Below are 15424 nucleotides of genomic sequence, written 5' to 3'. Positions count from 1 at the left end.
TGCAGGGAGCCTGATTGGACTCCATCCTGGGATCACACCCTGAGCCAAAGACAAACACTCAACCACCGAGCCACCACAATTTTCTTTTGTGGCGTCCCCATATTTTCTTTAAGTTCAGAATCATTCGTGATTTCATCTTTTTTTATTGGAAAGTGTGGCTCTTAGAGGAAGATGCTGGGATCACTTGTTAGCATGTGAGAAGTGTGGGAAACTCAGACCTTTCCTAGACATCCAAATCAGAATCTGAATTTTTTTTTTCTAAAGATTTTATTTATTCATGAGAGACTCACAGAGAGTGGGGGGGTGGGGGCAGAGACACAGGCAGAGGGAGAATCAGGATCCATGCTGGAAGCCTGACGTGAGACTCGATCCCGGGTCTCCAGGATCAGGCCCCGTACTGAAGGCGACGCTAAACCACTGAGCCACCGGGGCTGCCCCAGAATCTGAATTTTAACAATATCTACAGTTCATTGTCATACCCATTAACAGTGGAGAAATAGACCTCTAGCTCACCTATTCCCTTCCATTATTCTATTCTCTGTTTCTATAGTACATTATTTTGATAACTATGGCTTTGCACTATGTTTTAAATCAGGAAGTGTGGTGCCACCAACAAATACTTCATTTTCTTTTCTTTTTAAAGATTTTATTCATTTATTCTTGAGAGACACAGGCAGAGACATAGGCAGAGACACAGGGAGAGACAAGGGGAGAAATGGGAGAAACTTGATCATAGGACCCCGGGATCACAACCTGAGACAAAGGCAGATACTTAACCACTGAGCTACCCAGGTGCCCCGAAGTCTTCATTTTCAAGATTGTTCTCTGTCTCTATTATCCTGTGACATCCATATGAATGCTAGGAGGGACTGTGTTCTTTTCCCAAATGGCATTGGGATTTTGCTAGAGATTGCATTACTTTCAGTGTTTTATTTATTCTGATCAGTATTTTATTAATTTCTGATTTTTCTTATTTCCTTCCTCAGCTAAATATCAGTTGTTTCTTCATTTTTGTAGTTTGTTGCGGTGTAATGTTTATTTGAACTTTTTTTCTTAGTTCAACCACTTATAGCATGAAGTATTAAAAATGGAATGTCTGGTAGGGGAAATTTGCAGAAATAAACAATAGAAGTGATGAGCAAAAAATAAAATAGCTGAAAAATAAAAATAAGGATTCTTTAGGGTTTTCTGTAGATCATGTCATCTGTAAGCAGAAAGTTTTCCTTTTCTTTACAATTGGATTCCTTTTATGTATTTTTTTCTTGCCCAGTTGTTCTGACTAGAATATCTAGTACTATGTTGATTGGAAATGGTGAAGTCTCTTTATTACCATGTTTCTGATTAGAGAGGAGAAGCTTTCAGTCTTTTACTATCAAATGTTAGATTTCTATTTTTGTGCATATATGGTCTTTATTAGGTGGAAGTAGTTTCTTTCTATTCCTACTATTGTTTTTTATCAAGAACCAGTGTCCAATATGTTCATGTTCTTGTTCTGCATGAATATTTTTTAAAGATTTTATTTATTTTTTGACAGGGAAAGCACAAGTAGGCAAAGGGGCAGAGGGAGAGGGAGAAAATTAAGCTCCCCGCTGAGCAGAGAGCCCAATGCTGAGCTTGATCCTAGGACTCTGGGATCATGACCTGAGCCAAAGGCAGACGCTTAACCAGCTGATCCACCCAGGCACCCTCATTCTGTATGAATTATTATGTCCTGTAATGTTTGATCTTCATTCTATTAATGTGCAGTCTTAAATGTATAGATTTCACAATGTTGAAACATTCTTGAATTCCAGGAAGAATTATCACTTGATCATGTTGTAGAACAGTAAAATGTGCTTCTGATTAACTTTGCTTCCTTTTATTGTGGAGTTTACCTCACTATTTAAGGTGGTCTTTGCTTGTAGTGTCATCCTTGGCTTTGTTAATGTGGTAATGCTGGTGTCACGGAATGTTTGATAATTTTCCTTCTCTTTACCTCTTGGAAATGTTGGAGGAGAGTTCAAGTACTTTCTCATTAAATGTTTGTTTAAATTATCCAGTGAATTTATCTGGCACAGGATTTTTCTTTGTTGGGCATTTTTAAAATTACTTTTTTAATCTACTCAGTATTGGTAGATCTCGGTGGTTTTTCTTTTTTCATGCTGAAGTCAGGTTATATATTTTGTCAGATTTATAAACCTTTTTTTGGTTATCTACCTATGGGCATATAATTATCCATCATCACCTTAAATTTTTTTTATTTCTATGGTGTCAGTTATCCTGTGTCAGCTTTTACTTCTTCACTTCTAATTTTAGTTGGCCTCCTCTCTTTCGATTTTACTTGATTTCGTTAAAAGTATGTCAATTTTGTTGCTCTTTTCAAAAAACCAACTCTTCCTATTGGTGATATTTTTCTATTTTTGCTATATCTTATTTTGTTTATTTGTATTTTAAGTTTAAATTTCCTTCTTGCTGATAATTGTAGGCTCAAATGGTACTTTTCCTGATTTTTTAGGTATGGGAAAGTGATGTATGCTACAACATGACAGTAATACACAACTATCTGTTAGGCTATATTATCGGTACATTGTCTGCAAGATTATGTGTCTCTGGAGGAATGAAGTCCTGATGATTCCTTCTCAGCCATCTTGCTGAAGTTCTCTGATTGATTTTATTTTTCTGTATTAGAAATTTTCATTATATTCATCTGAGATTAGTAAGTGGAATGATTTTACTTTTCTCTTATTCGATATCTTTCAGCTGTATCTTCAAAAGGCACCCAGAGTTTCCTGCCAAAGCTGTGCATAGAAGCTTCTTTGCAAAACGTGGCAGTGGGTAGATATAAACATAGTGCCCTTGAGGATATACAATTAATGATAGACTGGAAAAATGATGGGGAGAGTAAAGGGCATCAAAGATGTCATGAAGGTTCTAAAACATTTTGGAAAACATTCCTTCTTAAGTCTGCTTCTTCTGCAAAGCAATGTGTTTCTATAAGCAAGGGCTCAAATCAAATGGTAAAACATGCATATTTGCAGAATGAAAAGTTGGAAAATCTGGAAAGTTACCTAGTCCATGCTAAAAATAATCATTTGAACCATCCTGAAAGTAGGATTGGATTGACCTTTGAGTCAAATATTTCTGAAAATCAGAGATTTAAAAATGAAGAAAAAAGTGCTAAGTGGGATCCATTTGAGAAGTCTTTCACGGAGGAGTTGACTCTACAAAATTATCAGAATATATTCAATGAAAACAGAATTGCTCAATGTAGTGAATCTGACAAAAAATTTAACCAGGGTTCAAATGTAAATAAATATGTGAGGATTCATTTTCCAGAGAACCATTATGATGGTGATAAATGTGAGGAAGTTCATTATCAAAGCTCCAAACTTATTATACATAAGAGTAGCCCTGTGGGAGAGAATCTTTATAAATATAATGAATGTGGGAAATCTGGTAACCAGTTCTTCAGTGTTGGTGATTATCAGAGAATTCACATGGAAAAAAACTCATACAGATGTTATAAACATGAGAACATGTTTAGTCAAGAATCAGGACTAAATATATATAACACAGTTGGTACTGGACAGGAAACTTCTATTTCTAAGGAATGTGGCAAAGCCTCTGACTGGCACGCATCACTATCTCAACAACAGCCAATGCATACTAGAGAAAAACCTTACAAATGTAAAGAATATAGCAAGGTCTTTATTCACCACTCATATCTTACTCAACATCACAAAATTCACAGTGGTGAAAAACCTTACCAATGTGAAGAATGTGGAAAGGCCTTTAACCAGCGCTCAGCACTTATTAGACATCAAAGAATTCACACTGGAGAGAAACCTTATCAATGTGAAGAATGTGGCAAGGCTTTAACCAGTACTCAAACCTTATTCAACATCACAGAATTCATACTGGAGAGAGACATTACCAATGTGAAGAATGTGGCAAGGCCTTTAACCAGCAGTCAAACCTTACTCAACATCATAGAATTCACAGTGGTGAAAAACCTTACCAATGTAAAGAATGTGGCCAGGCCTTTAACCAGCATGCAAACCTTACTCGACATCACAGAATTCACAGTGGAGAGAAACCTTACGTATGTAAAGAATGTGGCAAGGCCTTTAACCAGCATTCATACCTTATTTGACATCACAGAATTCACACTGGAGAGAAACCTTACAAATGTGAAGAATGTGGCAAGGCCTTTAGCCAGCAATCAAAGCTTCCTGAACATCACAGAATTCATACTGGAGAGAAACCTTTCATATGCGAAGCATGTGGCAAGGCTTTTAAACGGTGCTCACACCTGACTCAACATCATAGAATTCATATTTGAGAGAAAACTTAGACATGTAAAGAATATGTCCATACCTTTATCCAGCACTCACACTGAGTCAACATCACAGAATTCATACTTGAGGAAAACCTTACCAAAGTAAAAAATGTGGGAAGGCCTTTAATTGCTGTTCAACCTTTACTTATTAGCACAAATTTCATGCTGGAGCAAACCTTATGAATTTAAAGAATATAAGAAAACTTTTAAGGACTACTCACCCCTTACTCTACATCAGAGAATTCATATTGGAGAGTAACCATAAAATTGTTAAGAATGTGGTGAGGCCTTTAAGCAATGTTAAACCCTGATTCCTCATCAGAGAATATATGCTAGAGAGGATTTTGCAAATATGAAGAATTTGGCAAGGTCTTTAATAAGAGGTCAAGCCTCATTCAACATCACAAAATTTATACTGAGAAAAAACTTATAAATATAAAGAATATGGGAAAACTTTTAAACTTCTCAACCCTTATCAGCATCTTAGAATTTATACTGAGGAGGAACATTACAATGTAGAGTATTACAAGCCTCTAGTTGGAACTGATAACTTACTCAATATCATAGTTATCATACAGGATGGAAACTAAAATGAAGGGAATGTTGTAGTGCTTTTAATTGGAATTCGGTCCTTAATAAATATCACAAAATGCACACTAGATTCAAACCCTAGAGACATAACAAATAAGGAAAGACTGTTATTTTAAATGTGTACTTTAGCAAACACCTGAGTGCATAAAGGAAATAGCTTTAAAGATGTAAATATTTAGAAATGTATGTAAGTGAACACCAAATGTCAATAAATATCACAGAAATCAAGTAGAAAGCAGTACATGAGTCCATCTGTTCAGATATTACATAAAAATATTCATAAGGAATAATAACAAAGTTAAAATGTTAGAAAATATATATGTTATTATGCTTGAAAAGATTTAGTGGAGTTTTTTACATAAATATAATTAATATCCATATATCCTTTTTTTTTCCTTGATCCTACCTGGGATTTGTGACTTGCAAATATTAATGTATTTCTACTCTCAAATCATTTCAGAAAATTCATTTATTCTTAGTGTGTGAAAGTATGTGTCTGATTATTGCTGTATGAAACATGAGATGCCCTGTTTCATTAGGTGGGACTCATGCGTATCTAGTTTTCCATGGAAGAGGAAGGGCAATATAATATGCAGTATTTGAAAAAAATCTAAATAGAGATGCTGTTTGTGTTATAATATTAATGTCAGTTATAATGAAAGAGGTATTCAGAACATCATTCTTCTCCATGTATTAAAACTAAGAATTTCCTGCATATTATAAATAAAATATTTTACCAGCTGATATTTGAGGAAAAACAGATGGCAGTCCAGTAAAATACTGATGTGTCCTCATAATAGGTGTAGTTAGAAGTAGAGGATGTCACTTGATGTGCTTGAAATGAAGAAGTCCTTAAAGATATCAAAAGAGATTACTCTTTCCTAAAATAGCAAAGGATTAGACATATACAATTTTTAAGAATTATGTCATGCCTGAAAACTATGGAAATCACTACTCCCACATCATGATATCAGCACACAAATGCTTCTTAATGCTTGTATTCTGTATTTCCAAAAAGGATTACAAAGTGCATTTGAAATGCATAACTTAGTCTATGTGTGATTTTAATATATTTTAATTAATAAAACATAATGATTTTTTTAACATAATGAATTTTAATGTATTACCACGAATGAGTAATGAATGAAGTGTTATCCCACCACCGATGTAAACCTATCTCATTTTATAGAAGGTTGTATGTAATCCATTTTATCTATCACCTATTTGGTAATGGAATGGAATAATATACCTAGGAATCCATTTTCTCAGTGGCCTTAAATTTTAAGTAATGTGTGATTATTTTTCCCCTAATTTATCTATCATCATTTTCTCTTCCTAGGAAGTGGTGGGACATTGTAATGGACATATTACAAATTATATGGGGGTCATATTGACTGATTAGTTCAAGTACTCCATATTAATGCTACTTGGGATATAGTTTGTGTAGGCAGCACTTTTGCAGGGGCCTTGAACTGACAGCAGCCCTTCTCACTAGTGCATTCCCTACACAACACGCAGCAGTCACCAGTTAATGTAATTTCTGTTCACATCCTCAGTCCACCTTTGTGAGCAACCATATCCCCTTTCTACCATGACTTTCCCTTGTATGTCCTTTAGAGAAGACTCCCACAGTGCTTACCTAACTAAATCTGTTTTATTTATTTATTTATTATTTATTTATTTATTTATTTATTTATTTATTTATAGATTTTATTTATTTATTCATGAGAGGCAGAGACACAGGCAGAGGGGGAAGCAGGCTCCATGCAGGGAGCCTGATGTGGGACTTGATCCCGGGACTCCAGAATCACGTTCTGGGCCAAAGGCAGGCGCTAAACTGCTGTGCCACCCAGGGATCCCCTCCTAAATCTGTTTTAGTTTGAATGGCTCAATCTGGACTTAGCCCGGGAGCTCTAGAGCACTGCACCATGGTATGTGCTAATAAAGCTCTGTGCTCCACATTAAGTGGGAGTATTAAGTGTCTACAAAGTAAACATACACTTATATCAATGTTTGGTGAGTAATAGGTACCCTATAAGTAGCAGAAACATATTCCAATAAGAGTGATACTGTAGCCTCAAGTAAGAGAAAATAGAGGATGAAGAATTGGCATGAATTCTTCATGTGGAGAGAGAATACCTGTCCCAGGTTATATAACTGACTCCCTGAATTTAGAAAAATAGCTTCTACTTATTTTCCTACTTTTTTCTAGATCTCTAGTTCTATTTATCTTAATTTTTATTTCTAGCCTCATAGGTATCACAGACATTCTTCTTTGCCTCTGTTGTGGTTAGAGTTTCCACAATAAATACTTCATTGAAATCAGAAAAATGGAAGGCCTTTGGGTATTAATTCAGACATTTAGTACTGGGCTGTAAAATACACTGAAGGAACCATCCTTAGAGAGAAAGAGAAGACCTATTAATAGAAAATGTGAAGAACTCTTTCCTGTGTGGTGAGGGAATCAGGGGTGGCTCTCTTTAGCCACTCCAAAGGCAGAGACAGTTTTTGATGGTGACATCTGATGAAGAAATGTAATAGACGACAGGATTTGGCAAATGTGGTGGGCTTCTGAGGACTAGGGAAGTCTTACTTTATCTTCATGATTTAATTGAATTCCTGTGTTACTGAGGACCAGATGCTCTTGGATGATAGTGATGACTGTGTTTGCCCAGGCCTAGATCAGTGCCATGGATGGAGGAGGAGTATTGGATGATGTAATCATTTAGATGTAGCTTTCAAATGTTACGTGGTAGAGTAGATATTGGAGGTGAAGAAGCCTTCTGGACAGTGGAATAGGCAGGATCAGCAAGGTGTGTGCTGTGGTTCCACAAAACACTAGTATCCCAGGAATATAACCCCTACATAAGTTACATCCACTATAGATGGGTTACCTTTCATGGAAGCTGATGCAATTCTGTGTGGGACCTTCCTCCCTTTAGAGCCATGATGAGTATAGTCTTATGCTCCGGCTCTGACTTTGCCATGATTTATTGGGGGAACAGTTCAATAGTCAGTGGTAGTTAGCATTTCTGCTTCAAATAGTCAGGCTGAAGTGTTCATTGACTGATAAGTGAATAAAGAAGACATGATATGTATGTGTGTGTGTGTGTGTGTGTGTGTGTGTGTATAATGGAATATTACTGTGCGATAGAAAGGAATTTAATCTTGCCATTTGTAATGACATGGAGTTAGAGAGTATTATGCAAAATGAAAAAAGTCAGAGAAATACATACTGTATTTTTTCACTCGTGGAATATAAGAAACAAGCAAAGAGAAAAACAGAAAAGACAGGCAAATCATGAAAGAGATTCTTAACTGTAAAGAAAAAAACTGATGGTTACCTGTTGAGTGGAGGTTGGTGGGGAGGTGGGTTAAATAAGTGATGGGAATTAAAGAGTGCAATTGCTGTTTTGAGCACTGGATATTGCATGGAATTGTTGAATCACTATTATACACCTGGAACAAATATTACATAGTATATTAACTGGAATGAAAATATCCTTTTAAATGTTTTGTTTTTTACAGATTTAAGAAAACTTTTAAGTTAATGGTCTTGCACCAGTGGCACAAAATAAACCTTTGTAAACAAACAATTGAAACATTTATCTTTTCTTCCTACCCGATTACTACAGAATTCAAAAAGTCTGAGTAACTATAATATTTTAACCAATATATGTATTTACATAATTTTAGTAAGAATCTGGTCTCATTGTGGGGAGACACAATTAGAAACATTGGTTATGTAATAACCAAGGCTTTGACTAAATGCCATAGTTGAGAAAGAGCTGCATAGACTCAGATATGATGACAACTAGAAGGAACTAAGATTGACTTTATAAAACCAACGAAGTCCCCTTCGAAATATTAGCCTGATAGCTTGTTTACAGAGTTCCCAACAGCATTACCAGGAGAGCAAAGAAGATAATTTCGTAAGAGGCGCAAGAACCTAGCGATAGTTGGGGTCTTCATGAAGAAAGGAGTTCACCCAGATCTGTAGTTACTGTAGACAAAGGCTGGTGGCAAGTACATGGCATGATTTCTGCCCTGGAGAGGCTATGAAAGGTTCAATCTAGGGATTCCTTAAGAAAAGTTGCAGGAAAAGATGTTCTTTAAAGATTTAAACCCTATTCTTCCTGCATTTATGTAAACAGGACAAGTTTTTTTTTGTTGTTACATTTGTTTAGCAGTCAAATTAGTGTTAGTTTCTCTATCTTTGGTAACAATGCATTGATTATAGAGAAAAATATGTTTTATTTTTTTTTTAAGATTTTATTTATTTATTCATGTTAGACAGAGAGAGAGAGAGAGAGAGAGAAGCAGAGACACAAGCAGAGGAAGAAGCTGGCTCCATGCAGGGACCCCGATGTGGGACTTGATCCCTGGTCTCCAGGATCGTGCCCTGGGCCAAAGGCAGGCGCTAAACCACTGCGCCACCCAGGGATCCCCGATAAAAATATGTTTTAGTAACACATGTTTGTAGATTTTTTGTTTTTGGTTTTTTGTTTGTTTGTAGATTTTAGATTTTATTTTGTCTTATTTTAAAGATTTTATTTATTTATTCATGAGAGACACAGAGAGAGAGGCAGAGACATAGGCAGAGGGAGAAGCAGGCTCCTTGCAAGGAGCCCGATGCGGGACTTGATCCCTGAACCTGGGATCACATCCTGAGCCCAAGGCAGATGCTCAAATGCTGAACCATCTAGGCATCCCAGATTTTTTATTTTAATATTCATCATCAACTGGACTACATCCTGGCTTCGAGAGTCCTCCAATACCAGTCTTCAAGTCCCCAAAGTAACATTTTGATTTTTTAAAAAGATTTATTTATGTATTTTAGAGAGAGAGAGAGAGAATGGGTCAAGAGACTAAGGGACAGGGAGAGAGAGAATCCCAATTTTAGATTTTAATATTGGACTAGACTAGACTACATCCTGACTTCTAGAGTCCTCCCCTCGAATTCTCCAATACTAAGCTTCAAGTCCCCAAACTGACATTTGTTTAAAAATTTTATTTATTTTAGAGAGTGAGAAAGAATGGGGCATGGGACAGAGGGAGAGGGAGAGCAACAATCCCAAGCAGACTCTGCTGAGCAGGGAGACCAATGCAGGGCTCAATCTCATGACTCTAAGATCATGACCAGAGCTGAAACCAAGAGTTGGATGCTTAACTGACTGTGCCACCCAGGCAACCCTAACGTTTTGATTTTTCTTTCATCATTCTGACTTGGAATCATTTGAGAACTAAAATTGCCTTTAGCTTAATATAAATAAGCTTAATGTAATATCATATAACAATATAAATGTCTTAATATAAAGAAATAATCAAAATAGGTCATATATAGACACTCTTAGTTTTGTGGCTCTATGGTTCACTAAAAGCATTATCAGATGTATTTGAAAACTAAACCAGCAGGGATCCTTGGGTGGCTCAGCAGTTTAGTGCCTGCCTTTGGCCCAGGGTGCAATCCTGGAGTCCAAGGATCCAGTCCCACTAGGGCTCCCGGCATGGAACCTGCTTCTCCCTCCCCCAGTGTCTCTGCCTCTCTCTCTCTCTCTCTCTCTCTCTCTCTCTCTCTCTCTGTCTCTCATGAATAAATGAATAAAATCTTTAAAAATAAATAAATAAAATGGGGGAGGTCCTACCCAGAATAAGTTATTAACACTAAGATAGCTTACCTCAGTGACCCATCTGTAAGCACAAATATCTAACTGCCAAATATCTACTCTTTATCACCCTGTGAAATTATTTTTCCTTTCCTGTGAAGCTCCAGGCCCCACCTCTATTTTCCTTAGTTCAGGATGACATTTGTACCTCATTTTGCCTGACAGTCTTTTGAATTTCCACATCCATATGGTTTCCCTATATTTACATATATTTAATTTTATTCTCGGGCAGCCCCGGTGGCGCAGCGGTTTAGCGCCGCCTGCAGCCCGGGGCGTGATCCTGGAGACCTGGGATAGAGTCCCACATCGGGCTCCCTGCATGGAGCCTGCTTCTCCCTCTGCCTGTGTCTCTGCACCTTTCACTCTGTGTCTCTATGAATAAATAAATAAATAAAAGCCCACCAAACCCAGGTTTGGGGGTTTTGTTGTAAATAATAATAATAATAATAATAATTATTATTATTATTATTATTATTATTATTATTTTATTCTCTCCAAGTAATCTGTGTTGTGTTAATCTGATTCTTAGTCCATCTAGAAGGACCTTTGAGGGGACAAGAATTCTTGTTCTCTGACAGAGGATTTAATTTTAGTGCCTCATTTCTGGCATCCTAGTCAAAATATAAAAAGATGGTGCAGCAGTAGGAAGTACTTCTACAGCACTCGACATGTTTTAGCTCACTTTTTGTGACTATTTCAGAAGGTCCATTGTTTATTTCCTGCGTTGATACTATCATCTCAGTATTTCCTTTAAAAAGTTCTAAGTAGGGATCCCTGGGTAGCGCAGCGGTTTAGCGCCTGCCTTTGGCCCAGGGCGTGATCCTGGAGACCCGAGATCGAATCCCACGTCGGGCTCCCGGTGCATGGAGCCTGTTTCTCCCTCTGCCTATGTCTCTGCCTCTCTCTCTCTTTGTGTGTGACTATCATAAATAAATAAAAATTAAAAAAAAAAAAAGTTCTAAGTAGGGCAGCCCGGGTGGCTCAGTGGTTTAGCGCCACCTTCAGCCCGGGGTGTGATCCTGGAGACCCGGGATCGAGTCCCATGTCAGGCTCCCTGCATGGAGCCTGCTTCTCCCTCTGCCTGTGTCTCTGCCTCTCTCTCTCTCTCTTTTTGTGACTATCATAAAAAAAATAAAAATAAAAATAAATAAATAAATAAATAAAATCTTTAAAAAAATTAAAAAGTTCTAAGTAGTAGAATAGGTATCACACTTGATTTGTTTAATAGGCGGCTCTTGGGGGAATCCCTGGGTGGCTCAGCGGTTTAGCGCCTGCCTTTGGCCCACGGCGTGGTCCTGGAGTCCCAGGATCGAGTCCCGTGTCGGGCTCCCTGCGTGGAGTCTGCTTCTCTGCCTCCCTCTGCCTATGTATCTCCCTCTCTCTCCCTCTCTCTGTGTATCTCATGAATAAATACATAAATGAATCTTAAAAAATAATAGTTGGCTCTTTGGAGGAGAATGCAAAGTATACAAATTAAATGTTTCAAGGGGGTCCTCATTTAGGCCACTGCAGCATTAAGATCATTAATGTAACTTTCTATTTATTTAGATACTTGCAAATATGTAATCCATGTGTGTAAACATGAGTCCTGCTAGATTGTCAGAAGTTGGTTCTCCATCCCTTTTTTCCCCATTGTGATGGTTTATTTTCCAACCAAGTGGGTTGGGATGCCCAGCATTACCTATAGGGTTTTAACTGTACGAATGTTCTTATTAGAGGGATCTTGCTATTTCAGGTGTCACCATGAAGATGGTTGATTGTATTTTGTCTTGGTTTTCTTTCTTTCTTTCTTTCTTTCTTTCTTTCTTTCTTTCTTTCTTTCTTTCTTTCTTTTCTTTCTTTTCTTTCTTTCTTTCTTTCTTCTTTCTTCTTTCTTTCAGATTTATTTATTTATTCATGACAGAGAGAGAGAGAGGTAGGGACACAGGCAGAGGGAGAAGCAGGCTCCATGCAAGGAGTCCAATGTGGGACTTGATCTCGAAACTCCAGGATCATACCCTGAGTGGAAAGCAGATGCTCAACCACTGAGCCACCCAGGCATCCCATTGTCTTGGTTTTCTCTGAAGTTAACTTGCCTAAATTCAAAGTGCTCAGCTTGCTAAGTGGCTGATTTTTCTGTTTCCACTGATGGAGCAATTGAATTATTTGTATTATGCATGAGAATCCTTGTGAAATAGTTGCTGGGTGCTGAAGTTGACTCTGCCACTCTCTACTGAGAGGAAATAATGTCCTTTGTCTTTGGATTCATTCAGAATCTCATCTACAGAATGCATCAGGCATTTATATTGGCCACAGTGTGAAGAGTTTTAGAATTCTGCAATCTGTACTACTCCTGACACTAAAATGAATTGTTGCCATGCACTATTACCAAAAAGAAAAAAAAAATCACCTTCCTGGGGTCCCTGGGTGGCTCAGTCGGTTAAGCATCTACTTTTGGCTCAGGTCATGATCCCAGGGTCCTGGGATTGAGCCCTATGTTGGGCTCCCTGGTGGTGAGAGCCTGTTTCACCTCTCCCTCTCCTCTTGCTTGTATTCTCTCTCTCTCACACACACAAATAAATAGTAAATAAAATCCTTAAAGAAAGAGAGGGAGGGAGGGAGGGAGGAAGGAAGGAAGGAAGGAAGGAAGGAAGGAAGGAAGGAAGGAAAAAAAAAAAGAAAATCATCTTCCTTTTAGTAGAGTAATAATAACTGGACACCAAGCAAGTTTGTAACATGCAGCCTAATAGGCTGCAAGTGAGGAGCTAGATCAGCAACACCTTTTTTTCCCCATTGCTAGCCAAAAAAAAAAAAAAAACAGCTTAAACAACACAACCACAGAACCAGAACCACAAAGCCTCTCAGATTCTAGTCCTTACCAAAATGAGTTAATGATGATACTCCATCTGAGTAATTAGAAATTTTTCTGGTGTCACATGCCAAGTTATTTACCAAGAGAGGTCTTCCCAGCCAGATGCTTATTTTTTCTCACTGCAAAATGAAAGTGCCATACTCCGGAGTCATTTCACATTTTCTTTCATAGTCTTAAAGCTAACTTTTTTAATATACACAGTCACTTGAAACTAAAAAAAAAATTTTTTTTTTTTTTTGGTTCATGATGGTTTAATTCTAAATTTCATTTCGTACATTTAAAATATAGAACAGGGATCCCTGGGTGGCGCAGCGGTTTGGCGCCTGCCTTTGGCCCGGGGTGCGATCCTGGAGACCCGGGGTCGAATCCCACGTCGGGCTCCCGGTGCATGGAGCCTGCTTCTCCCTCTGCCTGTGTCTCTGCCTCTCTCTCTCTCTCTCTCTCTCTGTGACTATCATGAATAAATAAATAAAATCTTTAAAAAAATAAAAAAAAATAAAATATAGAACAGTTGTTTTGACATGAATTTTTGCTTACATATATATAGATCAAGACCAAATGGGCCAAGTCTTGGGCAAGTGACATTTGTGATGCATCTATATCAGAAGAAATGTAAAATGGTGACTAATATTAGAGTCTTAAAAAACTCCTTGCTTTATAAATGCATACTTCTGGTGCCTAAATAATGGGATATATTAAAGTAACAGTTTGTATATAGTATGTCTATATTTCACAATAACTTCTCTTGCATCCATTTTTTTTCTTGCATCCATTTTTAATAACATTATTGTATGAGTTTGGCAGACTCTTCCAGCCAATACAGTCCAGATTGTATAAATTTATAAAAGAAAGTTTAAAACTCATCATTCTTCTATACTCAAGACCAAAGCACATCAATGGTATTGTAGGGCTCAGAGGCAAAATATATTTCTTATGAATATTTGAGAAAATGTGAAGTCCCTTTGAGAGAATCTAATGATGTAAGTAATCCTAGCATGATGGCACTAATGGAAAAAGGACCTCATTCACTTTCATGTTGTGATTTACTGGTCCCTCTGACTCCCAAATTGGATCACTATAGTGATTTATGTTGCTGTTACCTCTGAAGGTAAGCCCTGGGATCTACATTTGTTTTGTGTTCTTAATCAGCAAGAATAATTAAATTTGATAGTGTAAGATTAGAAGTGTCAAGGGCTTTTTTCTTCAGTGACTCAGCAAAATGATGTCGATATGAAAATCAAATTATTATAAAACCTCTCTATGGGCAGCCCTGGTGGCGATGGCACAGCGGTTTAGCGCCGCCTGCAGCCTGGGGTGTGATCCTGGAGACCCAGGATTGAGTCCCACGTTGGGCTCCCTGCATGGAGCCTGCTCCTCCCTCTGCCTCTCTCTCTCTCTGTCTCTCATGAAAAAATAAATAAAATCTTAAAAAAAAAAACCTCTAGATTTAAGTATATTTGAAATGTTATTTTACAAAAAACATCACAGCTAGAATTCACCCTTCCATTGAACTTCATTGCCTTATTGTTAGAATGAGGTAAATTTGAACAATTCTATTTTCATAAACTCCTCAGAAATAATAGAAGTGGTGGAATTTTGTGGCATAAGATGAAACTGGAAAAAAACAGAAAATAAAATTACAGACCCATGAGGCCATGTTAGCAGATGTTAATTGATACCATCTGGTGACACTTTACCTTGTATCCTTGAGATGTATTGCATCTCAAAAACTTTAAATCAGAAACATACCTTTCTTCTTAATGTTAGAGATCTTATTAGTTGTATCTGGTAGTTATATTTGTAGAATAGTGCTGATTAACTACTTGTAAGCTAGTGGGGTCATATTTCTATGTCTTGAGCCTAGGCTACATGTTCCTTGGCTGGTACGGCTGTGCCTGGTGGCAATATGACTGGTTGTGTGCTTTTACACCTGAACTGATGAGATCAATGCTGGCTTTATTAAAGTATTTTTGTGTTGATCCTGCTAAGGAGCAAGAA

At 37.4% G+C, this 15424-nt stretch overlaps 2 protein-coding genes across 2 annotated transcripts in view; both read left to right on the top strand.

The window, feature by feature from the left end:
* Nucleotides 1-15424, top strand: part of LOC121484158 (zinc finger protein 345-like) — a 104815-nt gene that overhangs the window by 42015 nt on the left and 47376 nt on the right. The gene's annotated exons all lie outside the window — the stretch shown is intronic.
* ZNF781 (zinc finger protein 781) lies at nt 3516-4295 on the top strand. The gene has a single exon (XM_041733758.1). The coding sequence runs from the start codon at nt 3516-3518 to the stop codon at nt 4293-4295; it is 780 nt and encodes a 259-aa protein (XP_041589692.1).

Source organism: Vulpes lagopus, chromosome 2, assembly GCF_018345385.1.
Source record: "Vulpes lagopus strain Blue_001 chromosome 2, ASM1834538v1, whole genome shotgun sequence".
Taxonomy (NCBI): domain Eukaryota; kingdom Metazoa; phylum Chordata; class Mammalia; order Carnivora; family Canidae; genus Vulpes; species Vulpes lagopus.
Note: the sequence above shows the minus strand (reverse complement) of the source record. Positions and strands in the feature narration are given on the sequence as shown.